This window comes from Pelecanus crispus, chromosome 2 (genome assembly GCF_030463565.1).
Source record: "Pelecanus crispus isolate bPelCri1 chromosome 2, bPelCri1.pri, whole genome shotgun sequence".
Classification (NCBI taxonomy): domain Eukaryota; kingdom Metazoa; phylum Chordata; class Aves; order Pelecaniformes; family Pelecanidae; genus Pelecanus; species Pelecanus crispus.
The window spans coordinates 6,278,634-6,298,936 of record NC_134644.1 but is presented as its reverse complement, the minus strand read 5'-3'; the positions used below and the strand labels follow the sequence as shown (position 1 = coordinate 6,298,936).

The 20,303-nt window shown below is 47.5% G+C and overlaps 1 protein-coding gene across 2 annotated transcripts in view; it reads left to right on the top strand.

Annotated features, from left to right (window-relative positions):
- The window catches only part of XIRP1 (xin actin binding repeat containing 1), a 34,046-nt gene extending 16,329 nt beyond the window's left edge, over positions 1 to 17,717 (top strand). For both annotated transcript variants that reach the window (XM_075706159.1, XM_075706158.1), the window contains 3 exons: positions 6,886 to 7,046; positions 8,367 to 8,420; positions 10,074 to 17,717. In XM_075706159.1, the coding sequence (XP_075562274.1) occupies positions 6,886 to 7,046; positions 8,367 to 8,420; positions 10,074 to 17,717 (7,859 nt within the window). The remainder of the gene's footprint in view (positions 1 to 6,885; positions 7,047 to 8,366; positions 8,421 to 10,073) is intronic.
- Positions 17,718 to 20,303: the final 2,586 nt, after the last annotated feature.

Genomic DNA, 20,303 nt, shown 5'->3' with positions numbered 1-20,303 from the left:
CTCATTCTGGCACTTTTCAGCCCATTTCCCCCCGCAGAATTCATGTATTAGCTCTATGCACCAGAGCTCCTCAAGTGATTGCAACATACAGCTTGCAGACAGCGCAAAATCTTTCTTAAACCCTTGCAAAAGAGAATGATTTATATTTTTTGATGTGTGTTAGTCATTACATTTACGATCTATGCCAGAGATGCCCCCCACCTCCAAATCAGGGATCTATTGTACTCGATGCTATACAAACTTACTTGAAAGGAGAAAGTCTACTCATGAAAGTATGGAATCAGACAAAAAGTGTTGTGAATTTGTCTGATTTTTGTTAGTTACCTAACTGTAATCAGTGGTGTTCTTACAGCTGAGTTGGTTAGGTGAGCGTATGAAAATCTCAGTTCTCACTTTTAAAGGTCAATTCCTAGCCCATGTAGTTATAACAAAAAGGTAACTTGGACCAAAACAGTCAAAAAACAGATGACTTCTTTAAAAAAAAAAAAAACATGTTTACAATTGTCACTTTCTCACATAATTGGCCAATTCATGGCAAAAAGAAAAAGCTTGAGTTTCAAATCCTCACTGTCCTTTGTAGAACTGAAAATGAGAGGAAACACTGCAGTTTGCAAACAGAGCAAAGTGTGATCCGAGAGTCAGGAGGGAGTACCCATGAGGATAAACAGGATACTTCAGAGCACCACTGGTCCTCACTCTTTACTGCGGACTGCCTAAAATCCCTTCAATGCTCCCTGCTGCACCCTTGCCCCATCTTTTTTCACCCTTCCTTTGGAAAAAGAAGCACATAACATTTTAACCTGTGCTAAAGCCTCAAGAGCAGGTCATGAGGCCAATGAGAAATAGCTAGAGATGCTCTCCCCTCCCCAAACCCTCACCCTCCCAGGACCACCCTTCCCTGCACACCCTTTGCTGCAGCATCCCAGGAACACTCACCCTTTTGGCAGCCTCCGAACTGGGGCAGCAAGGCAGCCTACGCCTCTTCCCACGCCACCTTCAGCGTGCGTCTCCTCCGGTAGAGCTTCCCCATGGACCAGGGCCGTTGGCGCAGGGGCTGGGGCCAGAGATTTAAACCTTTCCCCGCTGACCAAGCACTGCCAATGGGCTGCCAGGCTCCCGGATTAAGCGGCAGCACTGGTTTCCCAGCCAGCTTTTATGGGTGCTTATCCATCCGCACAAATTCCCCCAGCCCAAGCCGTGGAGCAGTGCCGGTATTTAGGAGCTCCTTTTGTCAGGGGACTGATTTTCCAGGGGGCAAAGCTGGGAGGAGGATGGGGTAGGTGTGATTCGGTACATGGAGCTCCCACATCTAGGGATTGAGGCACTGAGAAATGGGGTCCCCACCTGCAGTGACGGGCTTCCAGCTTCAGGAGCGGCACAGTGAGTTGCTGAGGTTTCACTGACATGCACGCCGGGGACAAGCAGGTGGGAATGGGGGCACTCATCCAGCCACACATCCTGAGTCAGGGGTCCCAGCTGGTAATGACTGTCCAATTGGGAGTAACCCACGACCCATCCCAGGCAGGGAGCAATAGCAGAAATGGCCCCAAATTCCCAGGAAACAGACACCCCAGAGCACCACAAATCCAGGAGCATTTCCATGTTGGTTCACCTCCATCCCTTTGGAAAACAGAGTCCCTTTCACAGTGTGAAGAAATCACTGGTTTTTTGCCCTGATTTCCCCAGTGCTAAAAAGCTCCAGGACATGGATCCCTTTGCTCCCACCAGCCTTTGAGTGTTGGGGTTTGGGTCCTGCACTGGGGGATGTGCCGAATGTCTCTTGGCACCCGAGCCATGGCACAGCCAAGGGGTGAGACTGTACCATGTCTGTGCTCCGTGGTAGGACATGCCAGATCCAGCAGCCATCATGGCTAACCCACTGTTGGTCTGCAGAGGAGCGACGCTGGGCAGATGCTGAGCAGGTGGCCGAGGATGCCGGATTCGGCTGGCCGGGGTGGCATGCTCTCCGGATCACTGCTGCCTTCAGTGAGCGATGGAGGGGGACAGGACCCTGGCAAGACTTGCACCACCGGGCTATCTCTTTCCCTCCGGCTCGTGCAAGTCCCGTGCAAGCCCCCGGCTGATCTCAGGCCCCGTTACACAACCCCCGCTTCACGGACTGCCGTGGGGCACACATGGCGACACAAAGGGCTTTGTTTAGCAGCTGTGTTTGCTCAGGGTGGCTGATTTTGGGAGCAAAGCCGATGACATGTGGTTGGCCAGGCCACCCGGGAGACTGGTGCTGAGCTTGCAGCTTCCTTTTTTAATAGGTGACTCAGGCTCTCGGTAGCTCACTGGGGTTGGTGGTGGGAGCCGGGCTGCGAAGGAGTGCCAGCGGCAGAGGTGGTGGACACCAACAGGTGGGTAGCGTTGTTTCTCTGTAGGATAAAGTGGTTTAAATAGAGGGCAGAGCAAGCCAGAGCTGCCGTATTACTGGCGAGATGGGGTTTCTTAGGGGAAGGAGGGGGATAATGTTTTTGTTAGGGATTTGTTTTCCACTTGTTGGGAGTTGGCTGTCAGATGTAACACAATTATGGTTCAAGAGACCTGTAATATTATCTTCAGCAGGAGACAGAGCATTGAGTGATTTATGGGCAGTAACTGAAGAGGAAGTGAGTGAATTTTTAGATTAATATTTAAGAGTCTTTTTTCCCCTGTTGCCTTGCCTTTCCCCTTCTTCCCCCCCTGTGTCTAGGAAGATCAGTGAGTACAAATGAATATGAGGAATAATTTTCCCCCCTTGCAAGTTTCCAGGTCCCACAGCCCTCCCTGCTTGCCAGGGGCACGGCTGATGGGGCAGCGAGGCTGTAAACTGAGACCCAGTGGCACATACGTGGGGCAAGGGAAGAGCTAAAGAAACCCCGACAGCTGCTCCCTATGGACAGTGCTAACATGGCAGCCCCTTACATGAAATGCGCAGATTCATCCGGCGCCAGACACTGGCACGAAGGACATTTTGCCGACAAACCCCAGCGGGGAGGAGCATTCCCCGTATTCTTCACTTAGACAGCAGCGCTGTCGGTCGCAGTGCCAGCCCCTGGGTGGGACAGGAGGAGGGGGTCCTCAGGAGCTCTTTTCCTCTATTTTAGCTCACAGGGGATGCTTTAATGCTTGAAGTATCAGGTTTAAAATCCCTGGGGCCACTGTCAGTGGTAATCAATCAGCGCCACGCGGGATGCATCACTCGGCACTAGAATGGATGCCGAACGTGCCAGTGGAGCCGTTTTGCTCAGCAAGGCAGAAACGTGGAGCCCGGCACAGGTCTTAAAATGGGCTTCCATGCTCTCCATCTCATATACAACAAATAACTCCCTAAGCCCAGTCTGCATAACGTCCTTTGGCTTTGCTTTAGCATCCCCAGCTGGGAAGTTCCCCCCTCCTTCCCAAGGGATGCTTTGCAGCGGCACTGTGCTCACAGCTCTTGAGTTGTCCTAGGTACCTCTTAGACTCCGTTAGCTGCACACACGTGACAGCTCTGCTTTCTCGTTAGTGGAATGAACTGTTGTTCTTTCGCTCTTATCTATAATTAGCAATTTAGAGGGTGGCAGCAGCCTGTTTCGTCAGGCAGAGCTGCATGGAGAAAACAGACTTTCCACAAGTGCAGAGCCAGCCGCCTGCCCGGCGGGTTTGAGCAGCCCCTATCTAAGGCAGGCAGTTTTGTGAGAAGTGATAAGCAAACAGAGGGCTGCGCACAGCCTGTGCACTGCAAAAATGTCAAAAAGGAGAAGAAAAGAAAACAAAGGCAACGATAAGGGGAAGGCTTCAACAAAAGCTTTGTATCTAATTATATCCATCATTAAAACAGAAGCCCTGTGGCCTTTCATCCATCCAAGCTAATGGATGAAGGACCAGGCAACACTGAGGCTGTGCTGCTTTCCACTGCATAGACTGGAAATCTTCCTTCAGCTGCATTATTCATTCTTGGCTGGAGGGGCACATTGCTTTTCTTTGTGCAGCATCTTGACCCACGGGCCCGTGGGCCTATACAAATTATATCAGCTCAGCGGTAATACCCATAGCCTGGCGGGGGAGGAGACCATTAAACGTTACCAGCCCAGCTCTAGGACATGGGGATGCTTTTGCTAAGCACTTAGCACCAAAATGATTAAGCACAGTAATGCTCATGTCAGCCTAGGCAGGGTCCCTACCTTGCCGTGAAGTGCTCTCATCTCCCAGAGGTAGTTTTTAAGAGAGTGTTTTCCAGCGTGGCCATGGTCTTGCCAAGGACTTGTGTTCATTTTCCCAAAGGCTGCAAATCTGTGCTTGGTTTTCTTTCTGCTTTAAAACTAGCAAGGCTGACTCTCCCCAGCTCTCCCCATTGCTCTTACTGGGAGGCTTAGCCAAACCTCATTACCTTGCAAGGAAGAAGGCTTCTGTTTTCCAGACTGATTGAACTCCGTTTGCCTTTCCAATGGGTAATTCAGCAATGTAGGAGAAAAGAAAGAGATTCCCAGAAAAGATTTTTCAAAGCCCTCTTCAAAGCTTTCTGCAGCTAATTCAGCACATGCTTCAATGCTCTTCTCACAGGGTACAGCCATAATAAGGAAAGACCGTGAAATCCAAGGTACCTTCACTGGCAATTACTTCATTTCCCATTTTTACAGAGTAGACCACATCAAATGCGTGCCTCAAGCCTCCAAATGAAGGGAGAAGCCCACTGCAGCAGACAAAAGGGCTTGTGTTAGCAGACATTGGCACCAGCTCCTGTAAAAGCAGTGTCTTAGTGATGCCTTGACCCTCTCCTCCCCATTTCCAGGGTGCTGTTCATCTCAAAAAAACAGGGACCTAGTCAAAGTTTGGGGCCTCTTGAGCAGAGTGGGGGAAAAACTGATGCAATCAGAGGGTGGTTGCAACTTCACAGCCTATCTTAAGATGCACCAAATCTGCCCCACCAGTGTCACTGTCTCCACTGGCTGTAGATGGATAATTCCTTTTGACTCAGCGTTTAAGCTGTGGAGAGCAGAAATCAGGGAGAGAGGTTCCATATTTACATGGTGACTTAGCAAAAAAAGCATTAAGGAAATATCTTCTTCTGTTTCCTCCCCTGGTGTCCTAGTGACCTCCGGCAGAACTGGGCAGCTAAACCTGTAGTGCATCCCACTGCTTCCTCATGTAACCAGCCTTGGTTCTGCATCCAAATGCTTGTGCATCTGCAGGAGCAGCTGGAACCAAGGACAAAAGAAACTTTGGGGTTTGGCACCTTTCAGCAGCACACTGGCCTGTGTCTGACAGGCTCACTGGGGTCCTTCTACTCTTATTTTCATGGCTTTTTGGTTCAAGTTTGTCCCCGTAGGAACTGGTATTTCATTTGAAGCACCAGCTCCTGGAATCCTGTTAGTGTATAATGCTAGCTGTTGTCACTTTAAAATAAAAACAGAGTAAACCTCCTTCAGTATTTTAGAGAAAAACTTGAAAATCTGAACTCAAAATGCAGAAAACAAAGAAAAAGAGTTAAGTTTGTTATTTACAAAATGTCATGATTTGGGGACTGAGATTTGAGGGCAACGAATGCTAGAATTGCTGCAGTGCTTCTAATGTGCACATATTAGAAAGTACATCAGCCCTTTCCTGGCTGTGCAATAGTTGGATTTGTGGAGAGAGAGCCCATTGTTCAAACAGAAAACATTGCAAATACCGCACTAAATCCAAACGCAGCAGTGTAAGCCTGCAGATGAAAGGAGAACCTTCTCATGTTTTTATGGCGGTAACAGAGAAATTACAACCCTGACTAACCTGGAGGACTAAGATGCATCATATAGCTGTAAAGCTCTATATACATCTGTGGTGGGAGGTGGACATGGCCATCCTGCTCACACCTAGCAGAGTAATGCAAAAAGTAATTTCTTAGCTAGAATTTGGCATTGCCTCTTTCTTTGAAAAGTGAACCCATCTGCATTAGAGCCATTAATGTCAACACAAACCTCTCTCTGGGGATGAACACAACTTTCATCCTCAGAGGGAGGGGAAGCCCCTGCTGTTTAGGGGGTTGAGGACCAAGGTGGGCAGAGTACAACAGATAGGAATGAGGGAGCATGGTCTGAGCGTCATCCAAAAGTGTGTGACCTCTCCAACCTTCCAGTCCCTCTGTGTACACCTCAGGAGGTCTGGCTAATAGATCACCTCCTCCCAGAGCAGCCGTTTCTCCATGAACCAGATAGGGACATACTCAACTGTAGTCATCTCCATGAAAGGCATCTGAACAAAGGTAGGAGGAACGCTGAATATCTTGAATATCTCAGCAATGCCATGCTGGGCCCCAGTGGGGGCCCCATGGGAGTTGGTGAGGCTCAAAATATCTGATGTCTAAACTAAGAGCAGGGTTTGGTCCTCTGGCTCTGCCAAAGACTCCTTGCTACATCCTTGGGCAAGTCTCGTAGCCTCTTCATCTCTCCGTTCCTGGAAATGGGCTCCAGGGGAGAGGTAAAGATAAATGGACATAACTGCTTGTGAAGCATGCTGATAGGAGAGCGGTGCGGCCACAAAGAAAAAAAGTGGGAATTGGTTCAAGTTGAACATGCGTAGTTCCTTCACATCCTCTATCTCGCTCATGTTTGGTGATGGCCTTGTCCAGGGATGCAGGAATGGGTGCGGGCTCTGTGCCCCACCGGCAGGATGGTGGCATCAGGTCACTGCCCGATGTGTTACTCTCATCCAGGCTCAAAGTCCCTTTCAGCCATGAAAGAGGTGGAAATGTCCACATTTTGTCCCTAAACCATCAAGGCATGATGTTAAGTTTTGGGGGACCAGGGTGTGGGCTGTGGGGGGAATCAGTGTGCAGACAGCGGAGGTGCCCGGCAGAGCCCTAAGCGATGCTCACGCTCCAGGCTGGCCGTGCCCTCGAGTCTTTGGCACATAGCTCACCGTGCACGTCTGTCCCTGTTTCAGATGAGAGGACGCGGTCATTTTTAGACATATCAGACAACACTAGCCACATACTTCACCAAGGACGAGGGAGGTCCTCTGCAGCCTCCGTGAAGGAGCTGTTGGCTCTCTATCTCTCCCAGACAGCTGCTGCTGCTGCTCACGCTGGCAGCCCCCCACAGCCGGTAAGCACAGCGCGCCGCCGTCCTCCCCCCTCCTCCCCCTCACAAATCACCAGCGGCATCCCAACAATGTCCCGACCCAGCAAGTGGTTGTAAGAGGGTGAGAGAGAACATGTCTGGTTTCATAAATCTGGAGAAACACAGCATTTGGTTTTCCAGAAATGACCAGCTTTCCCTTGGCATTTGCAAATATTGTATCAAAGTTATCAGAGGTGCTGATATGCATGTATAAGATGTATAAGTTGTGTATACATACACACACACACATATACATATTATATTCACACATGCACATGTATACCAAACACACACACATAGAATCATAGAATCATAGAATCTCCATCCACTAGCCCATACAAACAGTTTATTCATACATAAGTTTTCCATTTTACTTGCATGTATATATTTACACTCTCACATCCATGGAGGAAATATTCAGCATGCAGCAACACATACATCTTCGTGCTATACGCATTCCAACACACGCACATATGTATGTCCATATATGTCACACTCAGGCATAACTTTACAGTGCAGCCTCCCTGTGTTCCTCTGCTTATAGTGCTTGGTCTGGGATCCAAGGATTTAATCACCCACTCCAGGCTGATCATTGGGTCATAGGATAATTCAGGTTATAAGGGTTAGGAGCCACTGAGCTACGTTTTTCCCGTTTCCCCAGCTCCAGTGGTGATCCAGGAGTAGCGTGGGATGTGATTTCACATCTGGACCTTTCCAGACGCGTTCATGCTCCCTCCCACTCTCAATCTTTTGCAGGGTCCCCATCCAGAGATGCAATCTCTCGAGCATGTATCAGGGCTCTGTACTGGAGGAGTCCGGACGGAAGCAGTCCCAGTTGAAAATAAATGAGTGGAGACTGTAATTAGAAAATTACAACTGGTTAGAAGTCTAAGAAAAAGAAAAAGAATAGCAATTTCAAAACAAGGAATTGCACAATTCATAATGCAATTACAAATGTAGATCAGTTTTGTTTTTAAAATATTGAAGTATAAACAAAAATATAGGCTAAATCAAACTTTGGAGAAATCAGTGCTTGTTTTGTTTTTTCCCCCAACTCTAAACAAATATATCTGGGGTTTTGTGTGTTGACTGAGACTTTTGGAAAAAAATATTTCTGATCAACCTGGAATAAGATTGTTTTTCCCAGCTGTACAGAACTGCCAATGAAGCAAAAAGACCCTTCACCTCTAATGGTTTTCAGGTCTCTGTAGTTGATATACACACACACACACACACACACACACATACACAGATAATGTGTCTTCCTATACAGTTTGATGTCATTTCTTCTCATATCTTTTCCAGAGTACTGTGAAGGACAACTCCATTCACTCTCCCCACAGACAGAAAAAAAGCAAGGTAAGAAATGTTAAAGATAAGCACCGTTATCTAACCAAATACTTGTGGACTGTGGTGGAGTGTGATTTAAATACCCACACAAGGCAGCGAGGAGCACTTTCATACTGAATATAGCTATCAGCTGCTTGGTCGCCCTTCCCCACGTTCAGAAGTTCTTCACGGATCCCCAAAAAAACCTTATTTTAAAAAATGCTTTTAAAGTATGTTGGCTCATGTGAAAGATTTGCATTTTACATTTGCTACAAAATATGCTGATTTTGGTATTCTGGGTTTGTGTTTGTTTTTTTTTTTTACTAATGTTCAATACTTATTTTTAGCTGGAACAATCTGCGTGTAACAGAGTGAAATAACACTGCGCGCCATTGCTTTGAGCAACAACTAATAATATTCCAGGCATAACTCTACAGACGTAACTCCACAGGCATGCCAAGGGTCAGCAGATCTGTTTACTGAAAGGAAAGCCACCAGGATTACTGTCCCTTTTAGATAATGATTATAGGCCTTGGCTACCTTCCCTCTGGATAAATGCCAAACTAGTGCAGGTTGCAGGTACTCAGTTCAGCGTTTGGCACCCAGGCTTCCCAAGCTAAGGAGAAAAAAAATGCAGAAAGTGAGGCTCAAAGGTAGGCTGAACAACCATAGTCCACCCCGTCACGACTGCACCCTCTGTTCACTTCTGTACCGACGCTGCTGTGAATTCGAGCTGAGCCTGGGCTCAGCTGACTGAGCCTAAACAGGTTTAACTTTTGCTGGCCCCCAGCTGTGGGTGTTATCTGTTACCCCAGCCTCTGGTCCCTCAGCCTTGCTTTTTCCTCCTAATAGAGCACAGAATTTGGCCTGCTAATTCCAGTGGTTTGTAAACCTTAGTTAGCCTCATGCTGTACAGGTCTGCAAGTCAAGACAGCTTTAGTTAAGTCTCCAACTGTACAACTGTGCATCTATTCTTATGCAAATGATGACGTGGGGTACACTCGTGAGTCCCACAGAAGAAATCATAAATCATACAAACATCCTTCCCCAAGCTCTCATTCCTGTGCAGAGGGCAGCCCATGGTGCTACCATCATGCTAGCTCACTACCCAAAAATAGGCTGTCCTCATCAGCTCAGACTAACACTTTTGTTTGGTTCCCTCTCCCCATTTTTCTTCTTGAGACCTCTTCATAAATAGCTCCTTGGCTTTCTCCTGCACCCATATCCTATATATTTCCAGACTCTGTCTAGGTCCTTACACTGTCCTGGACACTTGGGAGCAGGAAGGAGAAGTTAACGTTTAGCTCGCTACTTTAAGGCAACCTTCTTCATGTTATTCTTGTGGTCACTCTCTCTTGCTGACACAGTCCAAACTGGGAATCTCTGTTATGCTGTAGCTGGACTGAATCCTGGCACCTGTAGACTAACCACTGCACGTGACTGGATTAGAGACCTTGCTTTAGAGCATGTTGCTGTGGAACCAGAGCTAACACCAAGCCTGGAGCGTGTGCAGTGGTGTGATGCTTTGGAGTGCTGTGTGCTACTGAACCAAAGGTATGGAGCTTAGTAGGTGCATGGATTTCCCTTGTTGGCTGGCTTTTTCCTTTGCCATTCTCACTATTAACGGCCATGGGGTTGGGGGGGTAAGAGATGATGCTGACATTTAAAACTGTTTCCCTAAAGATGTCAGAAGCTCAGAAATCATCTAAAGTTGCCATCAAGAAAATGGAAGATGACTTACCTCCCCCTCCGGCCCTTGGCTCAGTCCAGGTCATCGCTCCAGGGAGCCAGGACCTTAACCCACTCCCTGTGCCTCCTCCAAAGCAAGCCTTCTCCAAGTTCTATCAGCAGCGTCAAGTGAACGAGCTAAAGAGGCTCTACAGACACATGCATCCTGAGCTCAGGAAGAACTTGGAAGAAGCTGTGACTGAGGACCTAGCAGAAATGCTTAATACTGAAGATCCCAATGCACAGGCATCTGTGAACCTGGACAAAGTTCTTCCAGGAGAGGTTCAGTCCATGCGTTGGATTTTTGAGAACTGGGCACTTGACTCCATTGGGGACCATCAAGCCACCAAGAAGCTGGCAGAAGAAGAGGTCATTCCCAGTGGAGATGTGAAAAATACTTCTCTGAAGTTTGAAAGCCAGTCAATCAATGGGGACAGTATGGCAACATCAGCAAAGGTATCAGAAACAGAGCTTGCTAGAGGGGATGTGCATACTGCCCGGTGGCTGTTTGAAACCCAACCACTAGACTCACTAAACAAACTGTATTCAGATGAAACTGAAGTGCAGGAGGCGGTTCTCAAGGAGCCTGTCCAGGGAGGTGATGTGAAAGGTGCCAGACAGCTCTTTGAAGCACAGTCCTTGGATGCTATAGGTCGCTGCTGCTCAGTGGAGGAGAAGAGCATCCTCCAACTCAAGTCAGAAATCCAGGAGCTAAAAGGCGATGTTAAGAAGACTGTCAGGCTCTTCCAAACAGAGCCCCTCTGTGCCATCAGAGACAAAACTGGGAACATCCATGAAATCAAGTCCGTCTGCCGAGAAGAAATTCAGAGCAATGCAGTCAGAACAGCTCGCTGGCTGTTTGAGACTCAGCCCCTGGATACTATCAACAAGGACACTTCCAAAGTGAAAATAATCCGTGGGATTTCATTGGAAGAAATTGGAAGACCAGATGTCAGTGGAGCAAGGTGGATATTTGAAACTCAGCCTCTGGATGCCATCAGAGAAATCACAGTTGAAGAACAGGACTTCAAGGCTTCAACGGATTTTGTCACAGGGGCAGATGTCAGTAAGCAGCGAATGCTCTTTGAAACCCAGACTCTTGATTCTCTGAAAGGAGAAGCTTCAGAAAGCGTTGTAGCCAAAGAACAAGTCATTGGAGGTGATGTGAAATCTACACTCTGGCTATTCGAAACCCAGCCAATGGAAACCCTGAAAGACAATTTTGAGGTGGGACGTTTAAAGAAAGTAGAGCTTTCAGCAGAGGAGAAGGGAGATGTGAAACAAAGAAAACATGTCTTTGAGACCTGCCCCCTTGGAAGCATCTCCAAGGCATTTGAGGAAGAAATTCCAGCCACCAGCATGGAAGAGGTAGTGAAAGGGGATGTGAAGTCTTTCAAGACCCTGTTTGAGACTCTCCCCTTAGATAGCATTAAGCAGGCTGATGCTGAGCCTGTCACCAAAGAAGAGGAGAAGATTCCAGCTGGCAATGTCAAAGCCAACCAAATCCTGTTTGAGACAACACCTCTGTATGCCATCAAGGATAGCTTTGGTAACTTCCATGAAGTCACCTCTGTAAGCAGAGAGCAAATCATCAGTGGTGATGTCAAGAACTACAAATGGATGTTTGAAACAAGGCCTCTGGACCAGTTTGATGAAAGCACCAAGAAAGTGGATATAATACGGGGGATCACAAAACAAGAGGTGGTGGCTGGTGATGTCAGAACAGCCAAGTGGCTCTTTGAAACTCAGCCCATGGATGTCATTCAGCACCAAGCTATGCAAGGTGAGGAGCGTCCCTCAGTGAAGCGGGAGATCTCCCAGCGGGGGGATGTGAAGACCTGCAGGTGGCTTTTTGAGACCCAGCCCATCCACACCCTGTACGAGAAGGCTGAAAAGAAGCAGGAGGAGGATGACAGTGTGCCCCAAGCTGATGTGAAGTCATACACATGGATGTTTGAGACTCAGCCCCTGGACTCCCTGAAAGGTCAGGAGGAGCAGTATTTACAAGTCAGTAAGGCATACAGCCAGGAGGAATTACAGGGAGTTGATGTCAAAACTGTCCGGCACCTATTTGAGACTGAACCCTTGGGCAGCAGTGCTGTTGGTGAAGCTGACCGAAAGAAAACCATGCGGTACTCCAGTCGTGTGGAGATACAGTCTGGGGAAGTGTCCAGAGTGAAGGAGTTCTTTGAAGCTAAGCCCTTGGATACAGTCCCCAAAGCAACATCCCAGAAGGATGATGGGACAATTGAAGCCGGATCTGTGCACAAGTTCACCTGGCTCTTTGAGAACTACCCCATGGACTCCCTGAAGGACAGCTCTGAGGGCATCCAGGAAATCCCTCCAGAGAAGGGTATCAAGGGGGGAGATGTTGGAGGCAAAAGGTTCATTTTTGAGACCTATTCCCTTGACCAAATCCATGACAAAGTGGACGAGACAGAGCTCCAGAAGATCCAGAAAGACACCATGAGCAAAGCTAATATCAAGTCCTGCACAATGCTTTTTGAAAGTCAACCCTTATATGCTATCCAGGACAAAGAGGGGGGATACCATGAGGTCACCTCAGTGCAGAAAGAAGAAATCATGAAAGGTGATGTGAAAGGCGCCCGGTGGTTGTTTGAAACTAAGCCACTGGATCAGATCAAGAAGGAAGAAGAGGTGTTTGTGATTAGGGCTGTCACCCAAGAGGACATCAAGAAAGGAGATGTCCAGACTGCCCGGTGGAGGTTTGAGACAGAGCCTCTTGACTCCTTCTCAGGGGGAAAGATGTCTGTGCCCAGAACAGTAGATGATGTGCAGAAGGGAGATGTTCAGTCCAACAAGCAGCTCTTTGAGTCCCAGCAAGTGGGCCAGAAGAAGTACGTGAGGATGGTCAGTGTCAGTGATGTTCAGCGGGGTGATGTGAGGACATCCACTTGGCTTTTTGAAAACCAGCCTGTGGACTCCCTGTACGGGGATGCGGAGAGAGGCTCATCTATCAGTACAGTGCAGAGAGAGGACAGCCAGAAAGGCGATGTAAAACGCTGCACTTGGTTGTTTGAAACCCAGCCAATGGACACCCTTAAGGACCCCGAGGTGACGACCAGTGTTGGAGCCCAAGAAACGATCCCTCGTGCAGATGTGAAAAGTACAACGTGGCTCTTCGAGAGCACACCCTTGGATAAATTTAGTGCTTCTGAAGGTAGTATAGAAACAGAACTGAAAGAAAGGACTATGAAGGAGACTTTAGAGACGCTCTGCACTTGCCAGGCTATTCAGCATGATGGGATCCTCATTGAAGCCAATGATACGGAGAGTGTGAAGATGGTGAAGTACCAGCTCAGCAGCCCAGGTGATCCAGAGATCGTGAAAGAGGAGATTGTGGGAGGCCATTTGCAAAGGATTATGTTGCAGCTCCTGCACAGAACCAATGTGGAAGCACAGAGTGTGCTGGTGGAGGAGGACAGAGAGGGCAAGATCAAAGTAAGCCCATTGCAGCTACTGGACCAGAGTGAAGCTGTTAAAGGCAAAGAGGACTTGAGTGGAAATGTAGCTAAGGCTTTACAGGGTCTCCTCAGTCAAGATGCTTCTGTGAAAAAGGGGATGGTCTTACAAGAGACAAGGTCAGGATCAGTGAAGATGACTCTCTACTCCCTCCTATTCCACTCTGTCCAGCAGAAAGTTGTCAAGGGGGATGTCAAGTCAACAATAGGGAATCTGCTGGCTTTTTCTCAGGAGCAGAAAGCAACAGCAACCGTTAAGCGTGAAGACAATGAGAAGGGAAATGTCCAGCTTTTTGCCAGCTGCATTGAGAAGGGAGATCTAGACTATCTGAAGAACCTCCAGCAGGAGTCGGAGATACAATCCCTCATCTCTTCCCAAGCAGAGCAGGGGGCAGATGAGAGTGCCCCATGGGTTGTGCCAAGGGCTAAAATACATATCTTACCAAATAAAGAACAATTAGAGAAAGTAATTGCAGACAGTGAGCCAAGGGCTATGGAGGGAGCAAAAAAGGTGTTCGCATGTGAAAGCATGGGCAAAGAGGGTACATTAGAGAAAGAGGTCATGCATGCAGCAGGTGTGACAGGCACCACTGTGCAATGTCTTGGGAAGCCCCTTCCCACAGGGATGGGAAAGGAAGAAATTCTGTCAGGAGGGCTTAAAGTGACTACAAAGTCAATCCAAAGGGTTGCAGATGTCAGCAAGAAGGCAGAGAAAGAAGAAGCCACCACTGCTAGTTTGAAGGAACCCAAAGCTATGACGCAAGGCAAATTTCCAACCCAAGTGATGGCTCAGAGCGGAGAAATGGCTGGGAAACAGCAGAGTTTGGTGACTGGAGTAGCCATCCAGATGCAGCCAGAAGAGAAGGCCCTTGGGAGTGATCTTCAGGCTGCAATGCAAAGCCTGAGGCTAGCAACAGCAGAAGCAAAAAACATTCAACACCATGTCCAGAGCAAGCTACAGAGGAACAGGGAGGAGGTCCACATGGCCTGCAGGCAGCAGGCAGCCAGCACACAGGGGACAGTGACCCTTCAATCAACCGTACGCCAACAAGACTCTGCATCCACCACGCAGGAGAACACCAGCACTGCCACCAGGACCACCACCACTAGAGTCCAGGAGGCATCCAAGACCCACACAAGCATGTCTCAGAAGAGCATAGCATCACACAAAAAGGTCAGTGCTTCAGAGGAAGTACAGGGACGACAACTATTGAGCCAGGAATGCCAAGTTGTGCCTAGTAGAGATTTTAGCATTAAGGATGGCCTTTATACTGCCACACCCGTGAAAACCTATATAAACCCTTTTGTTGAGTCTGATTACAAAGAGCAATCAGTGCAAGAAGAAAGAGATGTTATTATCAGAGGGGATGTACAGACAGCTATCAGAGCACTGCAAAGTGCCGCCACAGAACAGCGCCTGGTAGAAAAGGAGGATGTTGTCCGAGGTAATTTAGAAGCCACACTTCAGTCGCTGGAAAAGTCTAACGTTAATGTCTCCAAAGGGGATTTTAAAGCCGCTATGATATACAGAAATGCAGGGCAGTCCTATTCTGTGTGTAAAAAGAAAAATGAGACTCAAGTCATTAGTAACCAGACTGCTGTAGTGGCTTCAGGGTCGCAGGCTGATAATGACTTTCCTCCTCCTCCCTCAGTTGCTGTGACGAAAGCAGAGCATTGCCCACCCTCAACTAAAGCAACAAGAGAAGGTGCCCTTCCACTACCAGCCAGGAAAGATGAAGCCCCAGGATGTTCTGCACCACTCCAGAACCCTCTTTTTGCTCTCCCTTCTCTGTCCTACAAACCCAGTGATCAGAGTCCTGCAGAGAAGCCCAGGACTCCTCCAAAAGCAGAAATCACTGCCCCACCCAGGAAGAAACCTGTTCCCCCTCCAAAACCTGAGCACCTCTTACACGAGGCACATTCTGCCTCTGCAAATAACAGCACAAGCAGATCAACAAAACCCACCCCTCCACCCCTGCCTCCAAAACCTCCAGGTTTGAGGGAGATCAGCAGTCCAAAGCCTCTCCCCACAGAGCTGGGATTAAGCTGCATGGAAGTACGTGAACAGTCAGGCCATGGGGAGGTTCAGGCAAAGAAGTGCTGCACTTTGGAGACATCTGTGAACAAGCCTGTCACAGTTCAGGGCATGAGCCCTGAGAGAAAGCTGCCAAAAAACGTTGCCAAAACCCCTCTTCAGATGGCAGAGGAAAGGTACAAGGCCAGCAAAGGAGGACAAGGAAAGGTGGAATCAGACAGTGCTAAGACTTCAAAGCCAATAAAAAATGGAGTGGTTAGTTCTGAAGTCGAGCAGGGAATGATGAGCAGGGAAGCAACAGCACCAAGGAGATGCCCAGGTGAGGTCCTATACCAGACCTGTCCTGGTAGACCACAGACGCTTAACGTGCAAGGACAGACTGAGCCAAACACCTCCCCTGTGGGCCACACCACTCCTCTAAAGAGAGGAGATGACACTGCACAAAATGCCTCATCCAAGGTGGAAAGGGAAAATGTGTCTAATTCTTATGGAACATGGGATAGTCAGAGAGTCGTGCAGCAAGTGAATGAGAGTAGGCAAATGTGTCATTCAATGTCCTTCCATCAGGAGCCAATGAGCTCCTTTGGGGAGCAACAGCAGGGGAATAGTGGGCAATTTAAATGTGCTGATGGGGAGGCAGAGACACCTGCCCAGGAGAAGCCAGCAGTTGTTATGAGAGAAAAAAACAAGAAAGAAACAGAAGATGAGCGTCGGAAGAGGCTGTCAGTACACAAAGAGGAGATCATGAAAGGCAATGTCAAGGAGGCTATGGAGATCTTTGAGAACCTCAGGAGACAGGAGGAGCTGCAAGAGATCTTGACTCGGGTGAGGGAGTTTGAGGAGGAGACAAACAAAGTGGATGTGAAAGCTCTGAAGAGCTTCTTTGAGAAGGTCCCTGACTGGGTTGTTCATCAGAAGGCCCAGCAGGCCAAGCAACAGGACAGGGCTGAGACACTGGCAAAGGATGACACTGACAGTGTCTCAGTGGAGCTGGTTTTCGGGGACCTGGAACGAGCAAGTGCCGAGATTATCCACCTGAAGGAGCAGACACTTGCCCGGCTCCTGGACATCGAGGAGGCCATCAAGAAAGCTCTTTATTCCGTCTCTAGTCTCAAGTCTGAGTCAGACATTGCTGGACTCTCAGGGCTGTTCAAGGAGTCTCTGGGGAACACCCAAAGCTCTGTAAGCAGCAGCAATATCCGTAAAATCAGTATCGTCTCAAGCAAAGCCAAGCAGGAGGGAATCACACTGGAGACAGGGGAAGCCGCATCTGTGGAAGGTGTAAAGGTGGCAGAAAAGACCGAGGTAACCAAGGCAGAGCTAGAGGTCCCCCGCCTTGTTCAGTCTCGTGTCAGCTCTCCCTCCTCACCTTCCTACATCTCCATCGAGTCTGCTGCCAGGAAACCAGCAGAATCACCCAGGACAGCACATTCCCCCTGGGACGTCCCTTCACCAGACTGTCTTGACACTCAAGGAAAGAGGGATGCTTTTGCTCAGAACAGCTTTAGCTCCTTTAACCATCCATCAGCAGGGTCTGCTGGGCATGACGTGACCCCCTTTGAGAAGAGACCAGAGCCCGTCCAAACAAAAGTTGAGCTGAGCTCGATGAAACAGCACACCCTTGGCAATGCCAACCATCCAGTCAGTGAGAAAGAGAGGTGCCCTCTGGACACCTCCAAAGGCAGCTGCCACTGTAGGATGAAAGGAGGCTTTTTGGACTATGGTTCCCTGAATGTCCCCAGCCCACAAAATCCACGGAGGCAGAAAAGCATCTTGGAGCTGCAGACAGGGCCTGATGGGTCCAAGCTCTATGGAGCCACCCGGACTGTCATGGAACAGTACGAGGAAATGGACCAGTTTGGAAACAAAATCATCACTTCGTCCACCACAGTCACCAAGCAATCTGAGACACAAACCTCTTCCACATGTGATGTGGTCTCTCATCCCCAGTATGAGGTATCTGCCTCACCCGTGTTTCGGAGGTACTCGAAGAGCCCAGGCGAAGACTTCCACACCAACGGCAGTTTTCAGGAGCCAGGAGTGGTCTTTGTCACCTTTGGCAACTCCAAGCCAAAGAAATAGGACATTCTGGAGAGCAAGAGAGAACTGTGTAAGACAAAAAAGAAAGTCCACAATTAAAAAAAAAAAAAAAACCCTCCTGGTTTATCCACGTTACACACAGGGATTCATCTACAACTAAGGACTTCTCAGGGTCATCGTCTTGGTGTTTGCATACAGACAGGACAAATGCAGTCTGCCTTGACACTGGAGGAGAACAGCCCTCACCTGGCCAACTCAACAGACTTGGTGCTGCACCACAACCCAGAGCCCTGACACTGTTAGAAGCACAAGGGAAAAATCCATCCATGGGCACCTTAGAGTAGCTTCTTCCCCCTAGAGTGCTGGGGGGTGGGGGGGCAGGCATTTGTATCAGCCTTCTCTGAACTAATGCAGAAGAAAGGGTAGGTAGGATCAGTGAAAGAATGAACCAATCTGGTCATTGGCAAACAAACACCTTTACACTATCTTCTTTTTCTAATTTCAATACAGACTTTCCAAGAAGGGCATCCTAAACACACATATATACACATGCTCATATTGATGGGTGGGTTGGATAGGTTTTCTCTTAGCCATTAACAAAAGAAAAGGAAAAAAAAAAATCTCAACTTGCTGTCACTATTGGGGTTGGGGGAGGTGTTTGTCAGTTTATTTTTCAGTTCCTGGAAAGTACTCAATGCTACTGAAAATTGTCAAGCCAAGATCTACAGCTATTATCAGTGCCATTCCCCCAAAGAAAGATGCTATGAAAGATTCTCTACTTGAGTCAGAATGGTTACTGCTTTCCTTTCTTTATTTTTAGAATTGTAATTTATTATTCAATATAAACAAAAACCTTATTTTAGATTTTCCATGCTTTCATACATGTTTACTGTTTAAATTCATTTTGAGACTTTGTAAAGCAATTTTCTTTTTATTATGACTTTGTTTTGTACATTCTCAACTCAAGATTTTAGATATTTTGTGGCTTTTTTTTTTTTTTAATTTCTATTGCTGCATTCTGAAGGTAAACTTTACCTCTAAAATACTTTGGTCTGGTTGAGTTTCTTTTGTTGAGTGCTTGTTTCCTTTCAAAGTACCTAGAAATCATCTCTCAGTGAACCAGTTGAATCACATATTAAGAGCACTATAAATCATTGGAGATTGGGATTTACAGTGTGGGTGGATTAACAGCCCTGAGGCAAGCAGCGTTCATACTCTTGTCTGAAAACTGAGTTGAGTCCAGGGTGATATACACCGCCCAATCCAGGACCTTGTGTAGGTGTGGAAAGACTGGGTAAGATGTATACACCAAGAAAGATCTGAACATTTGCCTGTACCCATTTCCTCCATGTGAGAAAGCAGCAGAGGTGTTGTGCCTCCATAAGCCTTACAAGGAGGGGCAGTTGATGAACCAGCTGTTGCTCAGCGCTGTGCTTCAACTCACATCCCAGGTTGGCCTCAGTTTGGGAAAGAGGGGAGCGAGAATGGAGTTTGCTCCAGGTGTGGGAGAAGGTGAGGAGCCTACAGAGTGACTGGATGGATTCTCAGGGATCTGTGTCCTACCACCTGGCTCAGACTTAGGCTACCAACCCCTGGGTCGGACTGTAGACCTTCTGGCTGGTCTATGGCAAGCCACCTTATCTCTCAGTGCATCAGTTTACTTTTCTGCAGAAGATGACAGTAACTTCATTCAAAAAACCACCATGTTCCAGTAGGATGTTGTGGTTAATGTTTTCTTTTTTCCTCTGAGGGAAAAGAGCTCACATTGATGGTCCAAGAGCAGGACACTGGGGAGGAAGGGACTGTTTCAGTGTCTACCACTTCATATCCCTAAGTCCATAGCTAGGTTTTTAAATAGCAAATAACATCTCACATCATGCAATACCTCATTCAAGGTGTTGTAGACCAAGTAGAAGTTCTGTTTCAACCCCCAGAAAAGCAGGCACATACCCAGAGCTCTTTGGTTTGCCTCTAGGACCCCATGAATTTGAAAGTGAGATATGCCAAAAGAATATAATTTTCAGTTCCACCAAAGAATACAACAAAGATTGAGGTAGAAGAGCAGATCATCATAAACAGACCGTACCTTGTTTCAGGAAATCAGAAAAACTAACTGCTTAAACCTTCCTAATTGTTTTAGTAGGACCAATTGTAAAAACAGAGGAGAATTAGGAATTTGGAGCTACTCTTCAAAATTTTTCCAACACTGCTTTCTTATCCTTGATTGTTTCTCGTCTTAACTTGTTTCAGGATGCCCATAAGACATGTTTGTTTCATTTCTTTTTAAGGACAGCTGCAGAGCAGTTTTAGTAAACTGCAAACAGGTTGCTTGGGCAATGAAAATGATTCCACAGGAACTCAAATAAACCCAAAAATCCTGCACTGCCAGTGCTTAAAAATACTGATCTTATTGTTTGTGTTTCTGGTTTTACAGGATTTCTAAATGTCTCAATGAGACATTTATTAGGCTAAGATCATCTGAGATGTATTTCTTTCATGGTATTTCCATCAACCAGGGACTGAAATATCATGAGGGGACAGATGCTGCATTATTTCAGGATCATACATGGCTCCTTGAAGCACTGAAAGAACTAGAGAAAAAAAACAAATGCAAAGATTTGAGACTCA